Source organism: Nematolebias whitei, chromosome 22 (assembly GCF_014905685.2).
Source record: "Nematolebias whitei isolate Nwh7 chromosome 22, NemWhi1, whole genome shotgun sequence".
NCBI classification, from domain to species: Eukaryota; Metazoa; Chordata; class Actinopteri; order Cyprinodontiformes; family Rivulidae; genus Nematolebias; species Nematolebias whitei.
The window spans coordinates 19,110,543-19,127,095 of NC_056519.1; the positions used below are offsets into that span (position 1 = coordinate 19,110,543).

At 40.1% G+C, this 16,553-nt stretch overlaps 2 protein-coding genes across 2 annotated transcripts in view; both read left to right on the forward strand.

Moving 5' to 3' along the window:
- tmcc3 (transmembrane and coiled-coil domain family 3) overlaps positions 1-8,505 on the forward strand; it is a 15,795-nt gene extending 7,290 nt beyond the window's left edge. Inside the window, exons 2-5 of the mRNA XM_037696001.1 lie at positions 3,500-3,670; positions 4,007-4,782; positions 5,151-5,286; positions 8,088-8,505. Coding sequence (XP_037551929.1) covers positions 3,500-3,670; positions 4,007-4,782; positions 5,151-5,286; positions 8,088-8,390 — 1,386 coding nt within the window. The 3' untranslated portion in view covers positions 8,391-8,505. The remainder of the gene's footprint in view (positions 1-3,499; positions 3,671-4,006; positions 4,783-5,150; positions 5,287-8,087) is intronic.
- Positions 8,506-11,516: 3,011 nt separating this feature from the next.
- eri1 (exoribonuclease 1) lies at positions 11,517-16,031 on the forward strand. The gene is made up of 7 exons (XM_037696256.1): positions 11,517-11,840; positions 12,563-12,738; positions 12,839-13,055; positions 13,141-13,224; positions 13,306-13,415; positions 13,495-13,609; positions 15,613-16,031. Exons 1-7 carry the CDS (start codon positions 11,766-11,768, stop codon positions 15,853-15,855), a joined length of 1,020 nt encoding a protein of 339 aa, XP_037552184.1. The 5' UTR covers positions 11,517-11,765; the 3' UTR covers positions 15,856-16,031.
- Positions 16,032-16,553: the final 522 nt, after the last annotated feature.

The window sequence follows — 16,553 nt, forward strand, 5'->3', positions numbered from 1 at the left end:
GCATGAACACATCAACATTGAAACAGATCAGCAGCAACATGAAACAGATCAGCAGCAACATGATATGGTTTTTCACAGTGATTATTCTAGTTAGAGATTCATGAGTCTAACAGCCTCAGGGTAGAAGCTGTTCCTCAGTCTAGTGGTTCTACACTTAATGCTCCTTAACCTCCTTCCTGAGGGGAGTGGGGCAAAAAGTGTGTGTGCTGGGTGGGTGGGGTCCTTCATGATGCAGGTAGCCCTCTTCCTGCATCTGGAGGTGTAGATGTCTGTGATGGTGGGGAGACTGACTCCAACAGATTTCTGTGCAGCCTTCACCACTCTCAACAAGTCCGGTGCTCTTCACTGACCCCTAGGGGTGCAACAATACATGGATTTAAATTGATATATCGATTAAATGATTGATTCAATTATATCGTGGCAAAACTTAAACATCGATTCATATCGTCATCTTTAGAATAGGCTTTTATTTTGAAATTCACAAGGCATGTTTTTGTCACCATTTCCGTGCGCGGCTGCGCTCTGCGGCCGCCTCAGCAACATGGCAGACGAGGCAGAAAACGCAGATAATGAAATTCACTCTCTTGCCGGATTTAAATCAACACTGTGGAAATATTTTTGATTCCAACAGAAGGACGGCTCAACAGACAGAACTCATGTCGTGTGCAACAGGCGCCAGTGTGAGTTCAAATACTCGGGGAAACAACAAATGTTGCCGTTCACCTGAAGAAGAAACGCGGCATTGATAGTCATGTTATGTAAGCTCAATATCTATTTTTTGTTTCTTTATAACTGGAAGGTAATCAGGGCACTTTTTACGTTAACTGGTTTAAAAAATGCACTTAAACATGAGAAATACGTCTTTTAAAAAAAAATCATTAATTAAGAAAGCATGTTTTTTTTTATTTAAATGCCTGGTGCCTGTAATAACAGAACTAAAATGGTTAAATCATATTTGAATTGTTTTTGTCAATTGATTTATATGTAAATGAGATGGGCATTTGATATCGCAATTTTCATTCAACCTTTATTTAAACAAGTAAATCCCATTGAGCCTCGAGGACTCGTTTACAATATAACGATGGCAGACTTGTGAATCGAATAAAATCGAAATGGTATCGTGACCGACTTTGTGATAGCGAGAAAAATCATATCGTCATCCAAACAAATCTATATAATCTCGTATATATATATATTGTATCGTAAAGCTGGTGATTTAACGGAACCCCCCCTTTCTCTTTAAAATCTGTTTTAACTGTCAAAAATCGCGTTTTTGGATCGTTAAAAGCAGCTAAGCTGTGAAGCTAAGCTGAGAAGCTAAGCTACGAGCTAAGCTAACAGGCCGACCTCGAAATAAACCTCCGTCTTGATGAAGCTCCAAAATTCACGGTTGAAACCCGTGCCTTCGTGGAAAACGTTTTTCCTCTGTAAAAAGAAGCTGAGAACTTGTTTACTGATTTTTTTTTTTTTTAATTAAAAGCTTCATGTGAAAAATGCTATGCCAAAGAGCTCAAACCACATCGAACATACGCCATTTTGAGAACCGAAAAAAAAAAAGGAAAGACAGCCCGTGTCACGTCAAGGGGCCTCCCTCCCATTTTTCTTAGAGACTCGCTGCTCGCTCCCTCACTATCCATCCTTTGGTTCAAACAGTCTTATACTGCCATCCGGTTGTCAAAAAAGGTACTACACACAAAACAAATTACCCTACATTTCTTCTTAAATTTGACAATAATTACTAGTTCTTGTCAAATTTCAAACAATGTTATCGTTTATCGCAATAATTTCTGAGACAATTAATCGCCCAGCAGATTTTTTATCGTAACAGGCCTAATAAAAGCACAATGTAATCCTTTGGAGTTTGGTTCATTTAGGTATGTTTTTATTTATTGGACACATCATGTTACATGTGGCTGAGCATTAAAAAACTGGCAGATTAAAATGAAATAAATCTAGGATTTTATGATTTTTTTTTTTTTTTATGTATATCTTAAGTTATAGTGAGGTAAAAAATTTAAAAATCCATTTGAACTGAACTTTCAGATAAACAACAAAAACAAAGGTGTCAGTTAATTGACTTACTAGCTGCCAGATGTCACGCTCAGAGTAGGCATCGAATGACTCTCAGCTACTACCACATCTGTAAATCTGCACTATTTTGTGCATGTTCTGAAGTCACGTCCCGTGTTTGACCGAATGATCTCGGGAGTGTTTGGAGAGCCTCGTCGTCGTGCTGATAAGAAGATGCTGCGTCTGTGTTCTGCTGCTGTGGGTCTGTTATTTGCTGTGAGTTATGATGGACGCTGACTCTGCACAATCTGCCACAGCGCTGTGTTCTGCTCCTCTCTCTGTGGGGGACGCTTTGTGTGTTAGTTGCTTCTGTGGTCATTAGACGTCCTAATATTTTTACTTTCATCTGTTTTACTCCATGAAGATCCAGTTCCCTGCAGCCTGAATCCCCTCGAGCCTTCACTGTTGGTGTTTTGGTGAATTGTCTTTATTCATTCAGATTTCCTGTCTTTCCTGATGTTCTCGTTGTGTGACTCGCAGCAGGATGAAAGAAGCGTTTCTGTAAGAACACGGATCGCATGTTGTCACCGACAGGATTAATCAGCAGGTTTCTGATTTTGACTAAAACCCTGAACAGACTGGAGCTCGAATGTGTTCATGTACAAACTACACATTTCTGCTGTGATTGGTTTTCACTCTCAGTGCACTCTGAAGAGATTACATTTTCTCTATACCTTCAGTGAGTCGCATTACTTTTTAGTATATTTCATACATTTAATAATGTTTGTGCTTTGACTTTTTGGGAAGTTTTGTCGGTCTTTTAGTGAAGTGAAATGTCTTTAAATACACAAGTAAAATGATTTTATGGAAACATATTTTCTTTTGAGGTTGATCATTAATGTTATAACTCTTTCAGTAACGAGGTTTACTTCATCTACTTATTTGGATTTAATTTATCTGTTTCCCATCCTGCATAGGAGCCGAAATATTAAAAGGTGCATTTACCCAGAAAAGTTTGTTAGAATTTTTTTTTTTACCTGGATTATTGAGGATGAACTTTGATGCTTTGAACCTCTTTGGCTACGGCTGCCTCAGAGGAGTCGACAGGCCCCAGAAATCATCATATCACCATCAAACAGTTTGTTCCACTATGAGTGTGCTGCTTGCAGGACTGAGTTTGTTGTGGCTCCTCAGATTGATGATGGATGAAACGTCTCAACAACAAAAAAAGAAGAAACCATCCAGATGATCTGATTGAACTTTGTTGGATTACCCAGAAAGGGTTTAAAAATGTGTTTTATTCAAAAACAGACTTCCTTATCTCAACTTCTGTCTTAAATAAACTCAACAAATACAGAATTAAACAACTGTCGTTCAACTCTTACCTCCAGCAGCTGGTATTTACACATTTATAGTATTTGAATATTTGAAATAGTCTGATTAGGAGCTTATTTGTCATGACTCTAACCACACATCGTTGTGTTTGCAGGCGGAGCGCAGCGGCTGCGACGCCAACATCCTCAGCATCCCGGTGCCCATTCGCCGCGGCGGCTCCGAGTCCAACTTGGATGTAGTCGACAGTGTCGGCCATGACGGCGTCGGTGTTGACTTCACTAAAGGAGCGCTGGGCATCGACATCCTGCAACAGAAGATTCTCAAGGTCAAATGATCGCCTGCTTTTATGATTGAACGAGTCAAAATGTAAACAAAGTTGAAGCATAACTGTGGGTTTTAAAGTGACTTAGTTTATTTGTGATTGTTTTGGGTTGATCTAACCTGCATTTATGCCAGCTCAGATTTTATTAAAGGTTTTGTGTAGTTTTTTTAAATTTTACAAACAAGTTTGTGTTTATACTCGCTGTTTGTTAGTGATTTATAGCAGCTAAGCATATTTCTGTTTGCATTAAACAGTTTTGAAGCTGACAAGTAAGACGTTTAGTCTTGAAAAGTCAACTTTGTTAATTAGGTCTCCTTCTGTTCTTTGGTGTGACTGTAGGTGACGGAGCAGATTAAGGTGGAGCAGGAAGTGCGGGACCAGAACGTCGCAGAGTACCTGAAGCTGGTGAACAATGCGGACAAGCAGCAGATGTCTCGGGTGCGTCAGGTGTTCGAGAAGAAGAACCAGAAGTCTGCGCACAGCATCGCTCGGCTGCAGAGGAAGCTGGAGCAGTACCACCGGCGCATGAAGGACAGCGAGACCAACGGCAAACACAGCCACAAAGATGGCTGCAGCAAAGACTCTGGGACTCACAGCAAAGAGGGCAGCCTGCAGGACATGAGGGGCGCCGGGCGACACCCGGCGATGGATAAAGTTAAAACCATCGGACCCGGCGTGTCACTCTCGCCTCCGTTTTTCTTTAACAAGCCGCGCGAGTTTGCCAACCTCATCAGGAACAAGTTTGGGAGCGCGGACAACATCGCTCACCTCAAGAACTCCATGGAGACGGGCTCGGGGCTGCATGCGGAGGGTGCGACGAGGGGTCTGAGCGGCAGTGCCACAACCGTAGCCAAAACCCCCAAGTACCAGAGCGATGACGAGTGCTCTACAGGGACGTCCGCTTCAGCTGACTCCAACGGGAACCCAGCGGCAGAGACTGGCTCTAGAGGGCCCGGGAGGTCGGAGTCCAACGGGCGCCTGGTGGAGGTGCTGGACATGGTGCAGGAGATCAGGGAGGCTCAGACTCAGCTGGCGGAGGACATGGAGACGATGAACTCCCAGTTCAAAAGAGACTACAGCTACTTTACACAAGTGATGCAGGAGGAGAGATACAGGTGAGAATGTAAGAATAGTCTCATGAAGGTTTTCAGATCCAGGTGAGATATTTGGTGGGTGGAGTCACAGATGAAACACGTTGCTTCTTGTTTTGTTACAGTCAATATGCCGGATTATAACAGAACCCATCTAACATATCCTCTTCATTCATGAGGGTTATTTGGTTTTTACACACCTAAAGTAGCCAGAACTTGAGCTCATATCAGCCTGTTACTAAGTCAACCAGTCGTTTTCAGCTGCTTCGCTTGCAGCAGATCAACCTCTGCATTATTTTGTTTGCGCACACACGCACCCACACACAATCTTAATGATGTTTCTGGTTCTATCCCTGCTGCTTGGCCTGTGTGTGTGGGTGTGTGTTTGCCAGGTACGAGCGCTTGGAGGACCAGCTAAATGACTTGACAGAGCTGCACCAGCACGAGACCAGTAACCTGAAGCAGGAATTGGCCAGTATTGAGGAGAAGGTGGCCTACCAGGCCTACGAGAGGGCCAGAGATATCCAGGTAATCACAGCTGCTGGATGAAGGACATGTCTTTGTAACTGGGTTTGTTTTAGGTGAAAACTGAAACTAAACGAGACTAACACTTTGAATTCCAGATCTATTGTGTCTTTTACCCCAGATTAAGGAATTATTTAGTTTGTTTCAAATAATGAGAAGTGCCCAGTCTGACAGGTGTGTTGGGTTTGGGAAGTTGGATTTTGAATAATTAATAAAGGTATCCTTTCTTCCATCTTTTTTGGAACAAAAATAATAATAATTCTGCAGGATTACTGCCAGAGTTATTAAATTATAACAGTTTTAATTTTCCACTGCCTGTTTTATCATGTTTAGAAGGCAGATATTAGTAGGAAAGTTCTTCTCTAAAGGATGTTTTTTTTTTGTTATATAGTTTTTAAAATTACATCTTGAGACAGTGTTTATTTATATGCTGCTCAGACCCTCTGGTATACATTTTATTTCAAGGAAAAATAAACAAGAAAATACATTTTATGTTGAAAGTTTCTGAAAATTAGAGATGTAAATCCATTTCTTAAAGTTTGACTTTACGGCAGAACCAATAAATGCATGTTGGTGGTCAAAATGGATCAAAACTCTCTGCAGCACCGAGAGTTGGATTCATCTAGTTTATTTTTCTAAACTTGAGTTTTAAAAAGACTACCGGCGGTTTGCATCTCTCTTACGTCAGATAAAATTTAAAACAATAAAAAACTGTGGAGTTTTTCTGGGTAATGGAATCTGTTGTATGTACCGGTACATCTTTATGACAGTCATGTTTATAAAATTATTTATTTGAAAGGCCTGGGATTTTCTGATGTAAATAGACGGGAGACTCCCTTTGTAAATACTTTGTGTCTACCTGATGCATCATTTGGTTGTTCTGATGGATGTCTTCTGACAGGATTATCTTTTCAGGATTATTATTACTCTTCATTCTCTTCATTCATCAGCTCCTCAAAGTACTCTTTCCATCTTCCCGTCACACTCTCCTCACTTGTTAGAACATTACCATTCCTATCTTTAACAAGCCTAACCTGCTGCACATCCTTTCCAGCCTGATCCCTCTGTCTTGCCAATCGGTACAAGTCCTTCTCGCCCTCTTTAGTGTTCAGTCTCCCGTACAACTCATCATACGCCTTCTGCTTAGCTACCTCCCTATTTGCTCTACATCACATCTCCTTACATTCCTGTCTCCTCTCTTCAGTCCTCTCACTGTCATATTTCTTCTTGGCTAATCTCTTTCTTTGAACGGCATCCTGCACTTCACTATTCCACCACCAGGTTTCCTGATCATCCATTCTCTGTCCAGATGACACATCAAGTACCTTCCTACCTGTCTCTCTAATTACTGTTGCTGCTGGAAGCTCTTTCTTACCACCCAGAGCCTTTAACAGCTCCTCTCTGAATTTCTCACATCATTCCTTCTTCAGCTTCCACCATTTGGTCTTCTTCTCTGATTTTACTCTTTTTCTCTTCACAACAACAACAACAACAACAACAACAGTCATTCTACATAACCATACATTGTTGTCTGGCCACACTCTCCCCTGCCACAACCTTACAGTCCCCATTCTCAGGTTTCCTCTTGTACACAGAATGTAGTCGACCGGCATACTCCTTCCTCCACTCTTATAAGTCACTCTGTTCCTCCCTCTTTTTTGAAACAAGTGTGGACTGTAGCCATTTCCATTCTCTTGGCAAAATCCACCACCATCTGTCCTTCCTGGTTTCTTTCCTTGACACCAAACCTACTCATCACTTCCTCATCCCCTCTGTTTCCTTCACCAACATGTCCATTCAGGTCTGCTCCGATCACCACTCTCTCCTCCCTGGGAACACTCTCTATCACTTCATCCAGATCTTTACAAAATGTATCTTTCTCCTCCTCATCACATCCAACCTGTGGAGCATAACCACTGACGATGTTTAGTATCAGACCTTCTACTTCTACCTTCAGACACATCACCTTATCTGACACTATTTCACCTCTACTAGGTTCTTTGTCAACTCCTCCTTCATTTCCACCATTTCTCTTTCTATCCACACCATAATAAAACTGTTTGAACTCTGCTTCAATACTGCGAGCCTTGCTGACCTTCCACTTGGTCTCTTGGACAAATAAAACATCTACCTTCCTTCTCTGCATCATGTCAGCCAGCTCTTTACCTTTTCCTGTCATTGTCCCCACATTAGAGTTGCAACCCTCAGTCCTACATTCTTCACTTTCCTCTTCTCCTCTTTTCTCCTGACACGTTTCTCTCCTCGTGGTCTTCGACAAACAGGAGCATAATTTCTGCAGGTGCCGTGTTTGTCAACAGCACCGGTGATGATCGTTGTTAACCCGGGCCTCGACCGATCTGGTATGGTGTCTCTTAGGTGAACTTTCAGCTTAGTTTTGCAGAAGTGTTTTCTGTCAGATCGGATGCTCTTCCTGTCACAAACCATTTAGGACTTGGGACCAGAACTAGAGATCCACTGGCTTGTGCTCCCTAGAGGCTGGTTTAGTTGGAGGTCCTATTAAAGAGAATTTTTGTCACTTTAAGTCTTCTTTTGGAAAGTTTAATCAAATGTTTTTTTTTTGTTTTCACACATCTTAATTGTTATTATTTGTTAAACTTTCACAGGTTCACACTTTATTTTCCATTAAAAAAAAAAGAAAATTAAGACGAGCCACACTGAAGCGCCTCAGTTATCTCTGATGTGATGAATGCCTCTCTCCTAATGCATTTGCTTTCAGTTCATTGCCAGCCTGTGTGTCCCTCTGCTCTGCCTGACCTTTGACCTGACTGTGTGTTTCCATGCAGGAGGTCCTGGAGGGATGTCAGACCCGCGTGTCGAAGCTGGAGCTGCAGCAGCAGCAGCAGCAGACGGTTCAGCTGGAAAACACAGACGCCAGAGTCCTGCTGGGAAAATGCATCAACATCATGCTCGCCATCGTCACCGTCATCCTTGTGTGCGTCTCCACGGCGGCCAAGTTCACCGCGCCGCTGCTGCGCAGCCGCCTCCACTTGGCGCTCACCTGCGTGGGCGTGTCCATGCTGGCGCTGTTGTGGAAGAACTGGGAACACCTGCAGTGCGCTTTGGAGCGATTGCTCCTCCCACACTGACCCCAGAGCAGTTGTGACAGTGCCGAGGACAGGGAGAAGTTTACATGTAGCCTTACCCATGTTGATTCTGGGCTGCACATGGACCCACAACTGAAAAGCCTTACCCAGAATGCACCTGAGCAGTAATTCATGCTGATTGAAAATGAACAAATATCAACCTGCCACCCTGCAACAACAATCTGAAGTCTGAGCTTTAAATCCATGGGCTCGTGTTTGTTTTCATTTCCTGTCCTGTGAAGAAGTGTGTTACAGCCACACCTCTGAACCACCACCCCTCCCAGGCTGGTGTCCTGGACCTGGACTCTGGATCAGCTCTGAAACCACACAGCTACAAGAAACTCAAACATCCTCATAAAGTCTGATCTGTACTGTCTGCGTTTTTGACACAGTTTTTGTGCGATTGTTTGACTTCTTTGTGTGTTTATATCAGTTTGTGTGTGTTTGTCTTTGTGTGTGTGTGTGTGTGTGTGTGTGTGTCACAGAGGAACAGCTCAGTCGTGTTTGTACAAAACATATACAGCTAAAGTCTGGAGACGCTTTGCTGGAAGAATGAGAGGAGGATCGCCTGATCTGGAAAAATAATCAAATCAAGCAGCCCTCGAGTTTACAGATGAATCAGAACAAACTCCAGTTCAGGGTTTGATTCAGCATTTATTTTAGTTTGAGCACAGTTTTCACAAACTGTCAGAACAGCCCATAATTATTTTTTTTCCTCTCTAGAAAACGCCTATAAACTAATTGAACACCTCAGAACAAACTGAAGGTGCACGTTTCACTTTAAATGAGTAAAAATAAACTTTTTAGTTTCACCTTATTTCCCTTGAGAGGCTGTTTCCTGGAAAGAAGTGGCACTTAAACGCCTCATAAACCCTCACTGCCGTGTTTTATTACTTGTGTTTGTACAGGTTAATGCCATTCATGTACATTTATGAGCATGTGAGGTGCTGATCAGCAGGTTTTTATCTCCTTTAGACGAAGTCAGCCTTTTCACCTCCTGCTTCCAGCCTTCAGCTGATCTCTCACCAGCTGTTTTTATCTTTATGGTAAATAAGCCAAAATAAAAAGTGACAATTTCCCCAAACTTTCTAACTCCAGAAAACCATCAGAGCTGCCTCTTGTCTTGTTTGTTTGTTTGTTGTCAGTGTATGCAAACCTATATGTTTGTGTGTTTTAGCTAGTAGTCGTTCCTCGAAGCTATGTGAGGAGAAAAATGTGGTTTGCAAACTAACATGCAAAGTCGTGCACATGAACTGTGAGGAAGGAAACTCAGTGCCGAGTTTCAAAACATGAACCAGAGCCTGTAGGGCTAGAAGAAAACTCTAAATGTGAGCAGGTTTGACTCATCAGAATGCCTTTTTTATGAGGTGACTTGAACAAATCGACTTTTATGTGAAGCCTTTGTGGCAGTGCTGCGTTCAAGTCCAGTGGAAATAGTGCTGCTCTGAGAGAAAAGTCTCATTTTACGGTTTAAAATGTAAAAAAAAAAAATATCTGCTGTTGATTTATTTTCAGCTTTTCTCACATTTGTCTCTCTCAGAACTCAACAATGACTTGAAAATTCCATTTTTTTAAATCACTGTTATTGAAATTGCTCTGTGAAGAAACAGTTGCCACAAGTGGTAGTATCATATTGGCAGGTTTTTTTCCCACATGACATGAATGCAGCATCCCAGTCTAGATGGAGGGAAGTGAACAATGTAGCTCTGATCTCCCAAACCCTGAATCATTGTGATGATTAGAGGGCGTGAAATGGGACTGATGCCTTTTTCAATGCAGCTCCTCTCTCCTGCGTAATGTTTGTGTCTCTTAAAATAAGGTTTGTTTTATTTCTTAGCATTAGTGTGTTTTTAATTGGCCTGAACTCTACTTTTGTAAGAAGAAACACAAACCCATATACAAAGATTTCACTTCTTTATGTTCTTTATAGATGAGTTGAGATTTTCATGATTTTTTTTTTCCAAATAAAAAAAATAAACCTTTGTTTTTCTAAGATGTTGCCTTTTTATTCCCCCCTTCATCTCATGCATTATAGAGAATATCTCTCAGCAGGGCAGGGATGATCTGCAGGCAGCAGAATAAAAATCAAATGTAAATTTAAAATGATTTTTGTCTGTGAAGCACGGTGGTCTGACAGAGAGAAAACATTTTTTAAAAATTTCTACACAATTTATTACTCAGAATGTAATGTAACTACATTAAAATAATTAAGCATGAAAATTAAACTGCATAGGACGCTCGACATTGTGAGCATGCGCAGTGTGGTTCAACTGGCATTTCAATCAAAATGCAGATAATAGTGACACCTAGTGGTTAAATATGAGCAGTGCTCCTAAAATTACATAAACAGTGACAAGTTTCTCATAACTACATTTTCTTTGATAATATGAAAAATACATTTTAATACACACCCACTAAACACTTAATATATTACATTTTCACAAACAAAGTTTTGTAATAATTGTAGTTTTTATTTTACACAAGACATTCAACCTAACAAGTAGTTTATTTTAAATATCAATTTATTTTAGCATATTTACTGTTATAAAAGATCATCATGGAATATTTCACTGATTTATCTGTAAATTATCAACATGTTTTAATAATGTATTTAGCTTCTTTACGAGGCATTCCCCAAATGCACACAATTGTATTTAATTGAATTACATTATTTTCTATGCTGATTGCTCTTAAAAAAACATGCAACACACAAAAAATACTAAATAATATATTTTTTTGTATAAATAATTGAGCAACTGATGCTGCTACTGTTAAGTTTGTGTACAGCAGATTGTCTTTTTATTATTTAGTAGAGAGGAATGTTCAATAGATCACCAAAGATCAGCAAGATGTCATCAAAATCAGACAAGAGTATTGAACCAGGAAAACACAAACATCAAAATAATGTGGACATAGATGAAAATAGGATTTTACAATATAAAACAATTTACAGTAATAATTAATATAAACACATGGAATTGAACAAGAAGTAATTATTTGACTTTTTAAATGTTTAACCATTTTTTGAACAGAGGGGATTGTGGGTAATGGCGTTTGTTCATCCGCAACACCAGGGGGCGCGAGTGAGCACCATGAGGTTTTTGGCGCAAACCGGAAACGGTCACAGCAGTCCACAGTTTTCTAAAAACAAAGTTTAACGTCGCCACGGAGCGTCTTTTCAGTCGTTTAGCTTTATGCTAAATCAATTTAGTTATACATTTATTTTATAATTTCCGACCGTACTCGCAGCGACAAACAGACTCGATTCCTTTAAAAAGTAAATAAGGCGGTGATGTTAGCTAATGTTCAAATTTACGTTTTTTACATGAAGTCTTGGTTTTAAAATCGCTGCTAAGTTTCTGGAGAGGCTGATTTTAAATGGATGAACACAAGGAAAACATTCATGGCAACGACGTGAATGTGAAGATGACAGACACACAAGATGATGAGAAGGTTGGTGTGAGCGAACACGAAACTATGCTTTTATTTTATGTACATGTTTTTGAAAAAAGGCCTCAGCTACCTGGAAAACTGAATAACTTAAGTCACGTGCTATTGAGACCAATCGTCTAAAACTGCAGATATGTCGAGAAAATCGTGGAATGACAATATATTTATTGTAAATTTATAATTTAATTGACAAATAAATATAATCTGCAGATACTTTGGGTCTAGAATCATCATTAAGGGGTTATTTGCTATAATTTGGCGAATATTTAGTAAACTGCTACTGAATTAGGGTCAAGGCATGGAGTTCACAATCTTTATGATGTTACAACTAAATGCAATACCCTTCAAATGATTCTTAAATCCACCTCATGAAAGGCTTCAAAGCATCTCACCTGGTTATTGAGCTAATAGTAGTTCTCTGGAAAGCTGTCAAAAAAGAAGATCCTCGAGGATTAAAAAATCTTATTGTAGGATATAAAGTAGATCTTTAAAGCTGTTAAAAGCACCCTCTGTTTGGGTTTGATTGCTTTGATGTGACTACTAAGAACAACTGGAAACCCCCCCTGACATGAGGCTCGGTCCTCCAAGCTCCTTCAAAAATCAAATTAACAATTTTTAGCCTCATATTTGTACAGGAATGGATTGTAATGAGTTGCTATAGAGAAATAGCTATGTGTTTGTGAAGCTTATTAATAAAAAGAATGACCTCTGAACTTCCTCTGCAGGCAAAGCCCTGCAGCCGAATATGCCCCGAGGGAGAAACGGCTCCTCAGACGTCCCAGTCGGACAGTGACTTCAGTCATCCGGTTTACAAAGAGATCGCTTTAGCCAACGGACACATCAACCGCATGTCCAAGGACGAGCTGCGGATCAAGTTAGCAGAGCTGAAACTCGACACCAGGTCAGTTTAGGGTCTTCCTCTTGGAAAACTAAAACACTGACGAACATGACTGGTAAGAAGCTGTATATTTAAAATCTGCCTTTTTTTTGTTGGTGCAAAGAGGAGTGAAGGACGTGATGAAGAAGAGATTAAAGAACCACTACAAGAAGCAGAAGCTAATGCAGTCTGCGGCCGAGGGGGGTCCCACTGACACCTACTACGATTATATCTGTGTGGTGGACTTCGAGGCGACGTGTGAAGAGGATAATCCCTCAGACTTCCTCCATGAGATCATCGAGTTCCCCATGGTTCTCATCAACACGCACACCTTACAGATTGTGAGTTCAGCCTCGGGTTGAGAACGTTTTTATCTTTTTAAGATCCAGAGAAATATATTCAGTCTTGAATATGCTTCGTGTGCAGGTGGACACGTTTCAGGAATACGTGAAACCCGAGCTGAACCCGCAGCTCTCAGACTTCTGCGTGACGTTAACAGGAATCGCACAGGTTGGACGCGTTCGGTCTTTGATACGGCTGCTGGGTAAAGAAGCAGTGATTCAGCAGTAGTGATTCGTTTTGTACTTGTAGAAAATGGTGGATGAAGCAGATTCGTTTCCAGATGTCCTCCGGCGAGTCGTGGCCTGGCTTCAGGAGAGGGAACTCGGAACGAAATACAAATACGCCATTCTGACCGACGGGTACGTTTTCACCTCACATCTGCTGCAGGATTGTTGTCTCCGTCTCATTAAATCAGTTTTTGTTTGTCTCGCTCTGCAGGTCGTGGGACATGAGCAAGTTCCTCAACATCCAGTGTCGTCTCAGCCGGATCAAATATCCTCAGTTTGCTAAGAAGTGGATAAACATACGGAAGTCTTACTGCAACTTCTACAAGGTATGGTTAGGACATTTTCTAAATGTTCATTTTTATTTCATTTTACATGAGAAAATGTATCAAAACTTTAAGTGGAACTAAACCAGAGTGATATATTTTTATATTTTATTCGTTTAGTTTCGATTTTATGACGTGTCCTGTTGTTCGTCAAAGTAAAAATATAGGAAATTATTATGAAACGATTAAATGTTGGACATTTAATGCCTCTAAATCGTATTCAGTTTATTTATAGAAACTAACTTTTGTAGTAAGAAATAATTAGGTCTTGCTAGTTTCCAAAACTAAAAATGAAAATGTTGACTATATGCAGAAAAACTTTTTTTAATCAACAACTAATTGAAAGTAATATGTAAAATTGATTTAAAATTTTAATTAGTTAAAACTGTAAACTGAAATATCACGTCGTTCTACACTTTCCTGCAAATAACAGTTAAAATATTAATAAACAGAATAGTTTGGCTTCATTATGACTGATAAATCAGGTCATGAAAAATCATGAAACTTTCCTGCTTTTAGTTTTAGTTACTTGAACAGATAACATAAATACTTCTGTCTCTCAGTTTATTTATTTCAAAATATTAAATATGTTCCAGGACAACATTAAAACTTAACTGATTTGTAGTTTTTGTCAAAGCAGTTTGATAACACTGAAGCTACAACAACTACAAGTTCTTGGGGCTTTAATGACTTTAATCACAACAAGGCCTGTCACGATAACTACATTTTGCTGGATGATTAATTGTCTCGGAAATTATTGCGATAAACGATAATATTGTTTGAAATTTGACGATAATTCATAATTATTGTCAAATATAAGAAGAAATATTGGTTAATTTGTTTTGAATGTAGTACCTGTTTTGACCACCGGATGGCAGTATATGACGGATGGATAGTGAGGGAGCGAGCAGCGTGTCTTTAATAAAAATGGGAGGGAGTCCCCTTGACGTGACATGGGCTGTCTCTCCTTCCTGGTTTTCAGTTCTCAAAATGGTGGACGCTCAGTGTGGTTTGAGCTCTTTAGCACAGCATTTGTCATACAAAGTTTTTAATTAAAAAAAATCAGTAAACAAGTTCTCAGCTTCTTTTTGCAGAGCAAAACAACTTTTTACACAAAGTCACAGGTTTCTATCGTGAATTTTGGAGCTTCGACAAGACGGAGGTTTTTTTTTTTCCTGAGGTCGGCCTGTTAGCTGCTTTTAACAATTTTGGCTTGTTAAAACAGATTTTAAAGAGAATAGAGAGGGGTCAGTGAAGAGCACCAGAGTTGAGCTTTTTATCGTCCAGTGTCTTCAGTAGAAAGAGAGAGACATGAAGAAATGATAAAGCTGATAAATGAAAATGAGGTTGATAATTTTCATTTATCATGTGATTAATGGATTTATTGTGACAGGCCTAGTCACAATACTAATTTCCTCTAAAGTGTTTAATTAAATCTTGCATGTAGATCTTTTCTGAGGTCAGTTGGTCTGTTTGATTTCCATAAATCAAAGTTTTATCCTCCGACCAGCAGGCGGCAGTAGCAGCTGCATTAAAGAGGTCTGACTCAGGCTGGACCTGGGTAGATTTTAAAGCAGTCTGACCATCAGATTATGAGAATCTCTTTGCACGTCCAGTTTAAACTACAACAATATTGGATATTTGTGGTATTGATCATACTTTTGATGCTTTTCAGTCTAAACACTCGAATCAGATCTCAAACTGTCTTTCTTCTACCACTAAAGTCAAACTCCTGCCTGGAGCTTTCAGATAATTCCTCAGAGGAAAAAAACAAGAAACTTCTCTGAAGAAGATTTCTGTTAGTCAGCTGTTCTTATTCAAGCTACAGAAGAGAAATATATAGATGTAATCAGCATTATCTGAATAATTACGGGATTAATTATTAGTCGTGACTTGAGGGTCTGACATGAACACCTGCAGAAAACAGGTGTCTGGACTCTGCGCTCTCAGAATCTTCTCTTATATCTTGTTGCTGCTTTTTTTTTTAATGTCCGTGTTTACTCCAGGTGCCGCGCACGCAGACGAAGCTGAGCACCATGCTGGAGAAGCTGGGGATGAAGTACGAAGGCCGTCCTCACTGCGGCCTGGACGATTCTCGCAACATCGGCAGGATAGCGATGCGCATGCTGCAGGACGGGTGCCAGCTGCGCGTCAACGAGCGACTGCACGGCGGCCAGCTGCTCTCCGTTCCCAGCTCGGCCCCGATGGAAGGAGCGCCGGCGCCTCGTAACCCCTGCAGCAGAGACTAGAGCCAGAAAATGAACTCGCCAGCCTTAAAATCGGTCTTCGCTTCGTCCCCATCGACTGCAGAGAGAAAAGCACTTTAACCGGAGCTTCAAGCTGTAAAAGGGGTCGTTTTTAGATTTCACTCGGTGCAAATTATTTTTCTTCCCAATTTAAAAAAATACAGCTAATTCCCACGATTTCAGAACTTTTCCTTGATATGATCTGTCTATGCTTCATTCTGCCTTGTTTTGCTGCTAAGTCATCAAATAAATGTATTTTGCTTTGCCATTCGTGGTGACTTCAGGTTTGTTCTTGAGAATGCAAATTAAACTCAGTCAACTCGTAAAAAATAAAATAAAATAAAAAGCTCAGCAGTAGAGTAATCACAAATCATTTCACTGTGCAGTAAAAACCTGTAAAGACGGAGCCACAACTTCACTTTGGCCGTTTTCCCAGATCGAGGTGATTTGGAAAGTTATTTTTATTATTAAACATGATAATTATTCAGAAACCTCATTAATAGTTGCTGTAAATATTGATTCATGGGGATGTTTGATGTAATCAAAGATCATCTCAGCAGGTGATTTATTTAGAGTATAAACTAATATTCCAGTGAATAAATCTTGAAAATAAGCTACGTTTTATTTTTGTTTGCAGTTTTCCTTTTTTATTATGACACACACACACAATGTCAGTGTTACGCAATAATAGTAATTCAGAT